Consider the following 8,848-nt stretch of genomic DNA (forward strand, 5'->3'; position numbering starts at 1 on the left):
ATTAAACTTTCACTGCCTTTTTTAATTGTATTTTTTAGTCAAAATCATTCTGCAAAACAAATTAATTGTTAAAAGCTTTGTTCCATTTGAGCTATAGCTTCTTCAAGGCTTCTGTTATTAAAAAATGGCTATTGCTCAAGACTTAATCTAAGTGTTTTACAGCTCAGTTCTCAGATCTATTTTGCTTGTCTGCATTTGATTACTATGGCTTTATAATATAAAAGTATTCCTAAATTAGAATTGCTAACACCCTCATTATTCTCAGTCCTTTAAAAATTTTGTAGGATTGCTTTGTCACTACCTAGAAACCCTTGCTGAAACAGCTCATTTGGAAAAGACTTCGTATGGGTGGGACAGTGAGTTGTTCAGAAACTGAATCAAAGGAAAAGTTTCCCTGCTGAATTAATTTACTTGTGCTTCTTTTTTTAAATTTTTTTTAAAAGGCAGATTGAATATTTGTACCACTCGAAGTGCTGCTGTTATTCTCAGCTCTAGCTCCAACAGGGCTGGCATTTAGTCTCTAGTGGTAGAGGGTTAAGAGGAGAAAGTCTTGCTGTGACTTGAAAAACTTTGATCTGAGAAGGTGAGTCTACAAATTGCCCTTAGTATCTCCAATTCCAGTGAAGAGTTGCTGAAGTTTAGTTTTAAGTAAGTTTCAGTTGGGTGCTAGAAACTTCAGAGTATTCTATTTAAATGTACAGAACAAACCTGCTACTGGCTCACTTTCACTGTACAAACTGGCAGCATCTGGAAAAGTGGCCTAAGGTGCAAGTGCCTGTACGAGTCTGACTCAAACCTTTAAGGGCCAGACAGTGTGGATTTGTGACTTGGTGCAGTGCTCTTGGAGTGCTGAGAACGCACAGACACAGCACTGCTGAACCTGCCATCTGAAATTTAACGGTACAGTTTTGAATATGAAGTCCCAAAACATGGTGTTGCTTAGGACTGTATGAGACTCAACAGGAGCAGTAAAGTTACTGAAGACACACTGAGATGTTAAAGGAATTCCAGGAAGCATTTTTTCCTTTTATAAGCTTAGGCAGTCAGTTTAACCTAAACTAGAAGAAGTAGTTGAAACACATATGGCAGGTTCAAGCCTGCAAAGTCAGAGGCACCTTATACGGCAGGTCCTCTGAACAAGGCAATAGCTTAAGCCATGTTTTCCTGTTGAAATGTAGCCCAGAAGTTAAAAAGCTTTACCTAATATACCATTAGGTAAAAATAATCCCTATAAACCACTTTCCAGACACATTGATTAGAATAAAGAGAATTTTTTTTAACTTGTTACTAAGCTTCAGGCTCCTTACAAAATAATTAACATTCCATAGTTACCTACCTAAAAATTAAATAACTCTGGAGCTCTCATTAAAAGACCTATAAACCCACACAGAGACTGAGATTTGCTAAGTACCAAGTTACAGGTGAACAAGACACACTTAACTGTTCACAATGAAATTTCTTTATACGAGATGTTACAACTCTTTGGGATCACTGGGGATGTTTTTAATGTTCTTCTGGTAGGTGGAGGGTTTTGTTTCTTGAGGAGGGTTGGGTTTGATTTTTTTTTTTTTCTTTTTTTTTTTCACTTTTCAAATAGTTGGTTTATTGGCAGCTGTTGCAGTAACTTCACAGTACCATGATCTTCTGGACTGCTCTCATCACTGCTTTCAGTGGCATCTGCTGGAGTGCTCATGCTGTCCTCCTCAGAGTCTTCCTTGCTTTGTGCTAGACTGGAAACATTTTTCAGGATTATAAAAGCAAAATAACTTATAATAAGAAAAACTAGTATTTAAATTAAATTTCATTACCCTGGGGAACTGACTGGCCTGTTGGGATTAGAATACTCTTTTCCTGAGTCAACATCAAATGGATCTGGAAAAAGGAAGAAAAACTGCACATGATGAAAAAGGCATATTTTAATCATCTGCCCTCATTTTCACAGAAAATTACTGGCAGGGAGGGGAAGGCCTAGGAAGTCTGGTTCAGTCTTTCTGTTAAATTTACCATAGTTGTTTGATCAGAAACCAGGGGAGGTGGGGAAGAGAGGGGAGGTGGCTTAGGCAGCTGGGGAGAACTGTTACCACAGAAAAGTCAAACAAGGCATGATAGCTGAAGTCCATCCAGAAAGTGCATAGATTCAAGTGTGCTTTTTTTGGCATAGTCGTGTTGCTCCTTAAGAACTGGCTTGAGTTTAATGTAACTAGTTAGGTTTCCACCAAGAAACAGGATGGTTTCATTCCATCACGTTCCAGTGTGTAATGGCAAAGACATCAAAGTTCAGAGCCATTTAAGGCTGTTGACTGTCTCCTTACAGTATGAGCCCCTGGCCTATTTTATGGGGCTTAACCACTGTGACAGGAAAATGTTAATTAGGAGCATCTCTTTTCATATGTTCTTGATTATTTGATTTGTCTTTCTTTGTGCTGTCTTGAATAAGACCAAGCAGTCACTTGTGAATATAGCTTGAAATACTGGGATTCCAATAACTTACTGGAAGAATTTGGGAATAAACTACTTGTATTTATTACAGATGATTTTAATTATCTTGATAAGTCTGATTTGAAACATCGTGATTGGGGACTATATAAATATGTTCACTGAAGGTCTTTCTTAGGTTTATGTGTAATTAATTTGCTGTCAGACTGTATGGTTGTATTTTTATTATAGTTCCTTCTCAATTACTAGTCTTTTTACTCATATTCAGCTTTTAACATCTGTGGATAAAATGAGAATGCATCATATTTTCTTTTTGCTCCTTAGTTTTCCAGTATCCTTACTTGTATCAGGGTAGCTGCTTCACAGTTCGGCTGGAAAAGCGCTACTCTATGCATTTAGTCGCTTTAGTAATTTTCATCTATTCTAGTTGAAAAAAAATGGGTAAACTTTCTTATAAGAAGAATACACAGTATAAGGATAGAACACATCTCAACAAAGCACTTATCTTCCACCTTGCCAATATTTTCATGAGATCAAAGGAAAAGACTGTAAGGAAACTAGTTAGGAAAAAGGGGTGTGTGGTGTCCCTGTGTTTTTTTCCTTACCTACGTCTTCATCTTTTGTTTCTTGGACAGTAGCTAAAAAGTCCTTCTCGATGCTTAGCACGTCATCCTGGCAATGACAGGCTGCATATTTTTCCAAGAGATTTTTGTTCAAGTCAATAAATGCCTTACCCCATTTAAATTTCCTCAGAAGAATGGTGGCTAGGTCTGGGAATCCTAAAATAGAAAATATGCGATCAGTTTTCCAGTGTGAGATTTCACTCAGCCTACAGGTTTCTAAGTTCAGTACATACCTATGTATCACTAAAATAGTGAGATGTTTGCCAGCATTTTTTTCAGCATTAGGGGATTAAGACTTTGAAAATATTTGTAATCTTTTTAAAATTTCAGTTTAACTTGAAATATCTAACTGAATCCAAGAAGAGTTCATAACCTTTTAGTGTTACATAAAAATACTTTGTACAGGTAATGAATGATTCAAGCTCTAGGTCCCACAGTCCTTCAGTAGAAGGACAGTTGTACATACAGTATTTTCAGAAAATAATATTTGTCTGCAGTATGGTAGAGTACTTCTCTTCAGTTGTCAAGGTTCTGCAGTGAGTTTGCAAAACATCACAAGAAGGGGCAAATTCTTTTGTTCTTACCCAGAACCCGCCCTGTTAACAGACAGCTGCTACCTCTCAATAAGGCAAAGATGCCTAAGGATTCATATTCTGTCTTCTCTGTCTTTTTTTTAACAGTTTTTCTAACATTACGCACCATCCAGACAAAAACAGGATTTAGTTTATGTGTCCTGTTTAGTAGCTGACACAAATACTCCACAGGTACCCCAATGCAAGTACTTGGAAGAAAGCTAGACAATCTGATCCCAATCTCAGCAAACTGATAACCAGTGGGACAGCATTACAGTTTATTTTATTGCAGATCATCTCTTCTGATTTATTAAGGATGTAAGAATTGCTGGCAACAAACCGAGCCTACCAATAATGCAAAACGCTGCAGCAAAAGCTTCCACGCAGGACAGCTTGCACGGCCGACCATAGTTTACAGGATTTGCAGCCACCAAGTAAGGCAGCAACCGAGGATGATTCCCCCTCATTCTCTTAAAGGGAGTTTCTTCTAATTTGGCCCATGAGCAATCTATGACTGCAATTCCACTCTGAGCAATGACATGCCTGAAAAAAAGAAACATTACTGTATTTGAAAAATTGTCACCATTATATTGATCATAGAATCATAGAATCAGCTGGGTTGGAAAGGACCTCTGAGATCATCAAGTCCAACTCTTGATCCACTACTGCCGTGGTTACTAGACCATGGCACTAAGTGCCACATCCAGTCTCTTTTTAAAAATCTCCAGGGATGGAGAATCCACCACTTCCCTGGGCAGCCCATTCCAATGCCTGATTACCCTCTCTGTAAAGAATTTCTTCCTAATATCCAACCTAAACCTCCCCTGGCACAGCTTAAGGCCATGCCCTCTTGTCTTACTGATAGCTGCCTGGGAGAAGAGACCAACCCCCACCTGGCTACAACCTCCTGTCAGAGAGTTGTAGAGAGTGATGAGGTCTCCCCTGAGCCTCTTCCTCTCCAGACTAAACAACCCCAGATGAAGTGAGAATTCCAATTGCCACTTTATATCAGCAACAAATTTGCATACAACCCCCACTTGTGTCAATCATAACCTAAAACAGAGAACAGAGAGAGAATGAGAGTTATAACATGGGTTTCCTTCAAACATGCATACGGTAAAGAATGTTTATCCTTGTTTCAAGCTGAAATGTGAAAGATTCTAGGTTTAAAAATGTGACAGACAAGTGTGGTTAATAGTAATGTTCACAGTCATAAAGTACACCAAAATTCAGACTGAGGTTCTCCGCTAGCTTCTAAAGAGAAATCTTTTCTCTGAGGAAATACATCTTTATAAAAATTCTGCAGGCACATTTGAAGAAAATTCTCATTTCCCTCAAAAGGTTTTCTAGTTAATGCATTGTGCTGCCTAGCTGACGAACTTAAATATGACATCATAAAGATACAGCAGCTATAGGCCCATGCTCTGAACAAATTAACCTACGAGGTGTACCTTGATTTCTCATTGGGATCTACAGAAGCTTTTCTCAGCTGATACCAGCTATTGTAAAAGTGTTAACCTGATTTGATGAAATGGCTCTATTTCTCGTGTTCATGCATCAGGGCAATGTCACGGGAAGGTCAAATCTATTCTGTATCAGAGTTTTGGCCATGAATCAGTGGTTAAAACGTTCTCCCTAATACAGCATCAGGACGGTATTTGAACCAAGAGCTTTCCCTCACAGCCCGCGCCAGCAGGCACCAGGGCCTCACCTGTCAGCGGGAGAGACGTACTCCGTGGCCAGCGGACTGAGGACGACGCCCGGGAACCTCTGGCGAAGGTGCAGGGTTCGGACTAACCCTTTCCGGGCCAGTTTTCTCCCGGTGCATTTCTTGGGATCGCAGTGTCCGAGCTCCCACATGGCAAGGGGGCAGGGGAACTTGGCCTCCAGGACGCCTCCGGCCGCGGCCCCCTCGCCCTCCAGGCAAGCTGAAAATAGCGGGCACACATCAGCGTCCAGCGGCCGCACGGCCCAGTCCTGCCGGACCTGCCGGCCCAGCCCCGCGTCCCGCGGCGCCTCACGCACCTCTCAGCGCAGCCTCCGCGTCCGCCGCGAAGGTGTCGAGGCTGCGAGCCCCGCGCCGGCCCCCGCGCCGGCTCCGCACCATGGCCGCGCTGGGCGGAGCGGCCGCCCCGCGGCCCGCGCGCTTCCGCTTCCCGCGGAAAGGGCGATGGCGGCCGGGCTGCTGCTGGCGGCGTTGGGCGCGGCGCTGGGTGAGGCGGGGGCCGCGGCGGGAGCGGGCGCCGCGGGTCGGTCCGTGCGCCGCGGCCAACGGCTCTCTGCTCGCAGGTCTCTTCACCTCGGCGGGGAAGATGAAGATCGTGGAGGAGCCCAACACGTTCGGGTACGTGCCCGCCCGCTCGCTGTGCCCCGCGATCCACTCGCACTCGGCGGGCTTGAGCCCGTCTGCCGCTGTGCCCGCTTCAGCCCGTCCCTTCCTCCGGGGATGGGGCGCCGGGCCGGGGCGGGGGCCGTCGGTGTCGGGACACGCACAGGTAGGGGAGGATATATCCACGCCCAGATGCGTAACAGCCTTAAACGTATAACTTTCCTTCTTTTGAAAGGTTGAATAACCCATTCTTGCCTCAAACAAATAGGCTCCTGCCAAAGATGTCCCCGTCTGCAGTATCAGGTACATGCAAGCGTTACCTTTTTTTTTTGTACGGTTTTCATTATTTAGCAACAGTTGTTTGCAATGCAAATTGTCTACTTTGACTTTATGCAGCCACGACCTAATTTTGCATGTCATTCTGTAAGCATCACGGAAAATAAGCATGGCAAATATATTTTATTGTGCTTCTGAAGGGTTAAAACCTAGGTTAACCTCATTGGTGTTCCATGTCTGTAGTGGGTTGACCCTGGTCTGGATACCAGGTACCCACTAAAGCCGCTCTCGCTCTCCTTGTGCAAGTGGACAGAGGAAAGAGAAAAAAAACCCAAACGGCTAAGGATTCATGACTTGAGATAAGAGCTGGGAGAGGTCAGTTACTAATTACCTTCACGGGCAAAACAGACTCAAAGTGTGGATAGTACTTATATTTATTACTAACAGGATAAGAGCCAAAGAGTGAGAAAATAAAACAGTCTTAAAAACACCTTCCCCCCACCCCTCCTTCCTTCCACGTTCTCCCTCCTCCCCCCAGCGGTGCAGGGGGACGGGAATGGGGATTGCAGTCAGTTGTTATTTCTGCAGCTGCTCAGAGAGAGGAGTCCTTCCCCTGCTCCCGTGGATCCCTCCCACGGGAGACAGTCCTTGATGGACCTCTCCAGCGTGAGTCCATCCCTCGGGCAGCAGTTCTTCCCATACTGCCCGTGGGTCACTCCTCCGTGGGGTGCAGTGCTCCATGAATGAGCTGTACCCACGTGGATCCCCCACAGGGGCCACGAGTCCTACCCGGGAAAAACCTGCTCCAGCGTGGGCTTCCCTCTCCAGGGGCTGCAGGTCTCCGGCAGGACTCTGCTCCATCCTGGGCCTCCCAAGGGGTCACAGCCTCCTTCATGCATCCACCTGCTCCAGCATGGGCTCCTCCGTTGGCTGCAGGGGGGTCTCTGCACCCTGATGGTCCTCCATGGCCTGCAGGGGCACAGCTGCTTCACCATGGTCTGCACCAGGGGCTGCAGGAGCCACAGCTCTGGAGCCTGGAGCACCTCCTGCCCCTCCTTCTGCACTGACCTTGGTGTCTACGTTGTTATTTCCATGTTCTCACTCTGCTCTTCCCTGGCTGGAATTTTCTTCCACGCGACAATCTTCTGTTCTTAAATACGTTATCACAGAGGCATTGCTATTACTCCTAATTGGCTCAGCCCTGGCCAGCGGCAGGAAGTCGGTCCTGGAGCCGGCTGGCATTGGCTCCACGGGACAGGGGAAGCTTCTGACAGTTTCTAGTAGAAGCCACCCCTGTAGCCCCCCCAGCTACCAAAACCCAGCCACAGAAACCCACTACAATGTCCCGGTGCTGTTTGGACTGCTTTTGTCACAATACTATCCATAGGTTTTACTCTCTTTCTTTGAGCCAGTCACAAATCTTTCTGACCCGTGGTAAAAACTGTTTTCTTCTTGAAACTATCTCTGACATCCTCGAGATTGTCATATAAAAGTCATTTCATCATATAATAGCACTTAATACCAAAAAATGGTTATAAAAAAAAGTCCTAAGAGTAGTCTTGGAACCTATCACGGAGGCTTAGTTTCACACACAACATGGGTGCTGTGATATAAATACACCACTTAAGCAAAATAAACAGGAATATAAAAAGATCTAGCCCATATATGGGGGAGAGGAGATAAATACTGAAGGCAAAGACTAAGCAAAAGTGAGTAACTCTAGTCTCTCTGCTAATCTTATGCACAGACTTAAACCTTGTTCAAATTCAGTAAAGGCATTTTGGTATGGTGATGCTGAATGTGATTTTGCTTAGTGTTTCTTTGTCATGTTTTATGCACCCAAATCAAGTTTATAAATTCTGCGTGTGTAGCATGTGAAAAGTGAAATAGTTAGGAATGGGATTAGTAACAGAATGCTGAATGGAAAGGTGACAAAAGTAGCAGGAAGAAAAAATTAAGGACAGCATGCTAGAAATCCTTCTTTCTTTGTTGTGGGAACTTATGTGTAGCCAAAAATTGGGAGTGTGTATGGAACAGGAATCCAGGGCATGGAACCCCATCTTGCACAATTATTTCTTTAGCATAGAAACCTTACCTGTTCTTTTACAAGACAGCTGGGGGAATAGTTCCTGTAATTTCTCTTCTAGAGCATCTGCCCAGGAAATGGAGGCATGAGTTTAATGCATTCCTCAGGGACATTCACATTTGCAGAGCATCCTAATCACTAAGGCACGGATTTCATGTAGCAAAGGGACAAACCCTTTGGCCAAGCCTATCTGTAGAATGAAATGCAAGATCACACAGTCAGAAAACACACTTGGGAAAGAAAACCTGCTCATATCCCGGTGGTTAAGCTATTCTGAATGGCATGATTCTGGTGGTCTGACTGTTGTTTGTAGGATTGCTTGGCTAGATCTTTCAAAAAAGGACCTAGGCAATCCTGACAGTCGGGAATTAGAATCCAGGATGGGGGTTTATTTTATATGCTTTGAAATCTTTCTTCTTCTTTCCTCATAAATATTTAATAATTCCAAGCAAAAATTCTATAAACAAGGGACACTGAAATACTCCTCTAGCACATAGTTCAGAACTTTTGACCCTCTTTTTACTGA

At 43.9% G+C, this 8,848-nt stretch overlaps 2 protein-coding genes across 2 annotated transcripts; one reads left to right on the forward strand and one right to left on the reverse strand.

The window, feature by feature from the left end:
• Positions 1-1,436: 1,436 nt before the first annotated feature.
• Positions 1,437-5,765, reverse strand: TSR3 (TSR3 ribosome maturation factor). Its single transcript, XM_032703436.1, has 6 exons — positions 5,657-5,765; positions 5,343-5,559; positions 3,981-4,174; positions 3,042-3,215; positions 1,809-1,872; positions 1,437-1,730 (listed from the first exon to the last, which is right to left on the reverse strand). Exons 1-6 carry the CDS (start codon positions 5,736-5,738, stop codon positions 1,583-1,585), a joined length of 879 nt encoding a protein of 292 aa, XP_032559327.1. The 5' UTR covers positions 5,739-5,765; the 3' UTR covers positions 1,437-1,582.
• Positions 5,766-5,780: 15 nt separating this feature from the next.
• On the forward strand, positions 5,781-6,695 carry GNPTG (N-acetylglucosamine-1-phosphate transferase subunit gamma). The gene is made up of 3 exons (XM_032703442.1): positions 5,781-5,844; positions 5,921-5,975; positions 6,196-6,695. The coding sequence occupies exons 1-3, from the start codon at positions 5,802-5,804 to the stop codon at positions 6,344-6,346; spliced, it is 249 nt and encodes an 82-aa protein (XP_032559333.1). The 5' UTR covers positions 5,781-5,801; the 3' UTR covers positions 6,347-6,695.
• Positions 6,696-8,848: the final 2,153 nt, after the last annotated feature.

Source organism: Chiroxiphia lanceolata, chromosome 16, assembly GCF_009829145.1.
Source record: "Chiroxiphia lanceolata isolate bChiLan1 chromosome 16, bChiLan1.pri, whole genome shotgun sequence".
Classification (NCBI taxonomy): Eukaryota; Metazoa; Chordata; class Aves; order Passeriformes; family Pipridae; genus Chiroxiphia; species Chiroxiphia lanceolata.

What these genes read in the sequence shown, in the direction of transcription:
- TSR3 (XM_032703436.1), bottom strand. Translation starts at nt 5,738, where the DNA reads ATGGTGCGGAGCCGGCGCGGGGGCCGGCGCGGGGCTCGCAGCCTCGAC. An exon ending in CGCGGAGGCTGCGCTGAGAG is followed by an intron (nt 5,560 to 5,656) that starts GTGCGTGAGGCG and finishes CGCTATTTTCAG; the next exon opens with CTTGCCTGGAGGGCGAGGGG. An exon ending in TACGTCTCTCCCGCTGACAG is followed by an intron (nt 4,175 to 5,342) that starts GTGAGGCCCTGG and finishes TCTTTTTTTCAG; the next exon opens with GCATGTCATTGCTCAGAGTG.
- GNPTG (XM_032703442.1), top strand. Translation starts at nt 5,802, where the DNA reads ATGGCGGCCGGGCTGCTGCTGGCGGCGTTGGGCGCGGCGCTGG. An exon ending in GGCGTTGGGCGCGGCGCTGG is followed by an intron (nt 5,845 to 5,920) that starts GTGAGGCGGGGG and finishes CTCTGCTCGCAG; the next exon opens with GTCTCTTCACCTCGGCGGGG. An exon ending in GAGGAGCCCAACACGTTCGG is followed by an intron (nt 5,976 to 6,195) that starts GTACGTGCCCGC and finishes TTCTTTTGAAAG; the next exon opens with GTTGAATAACCCATTCTTGC.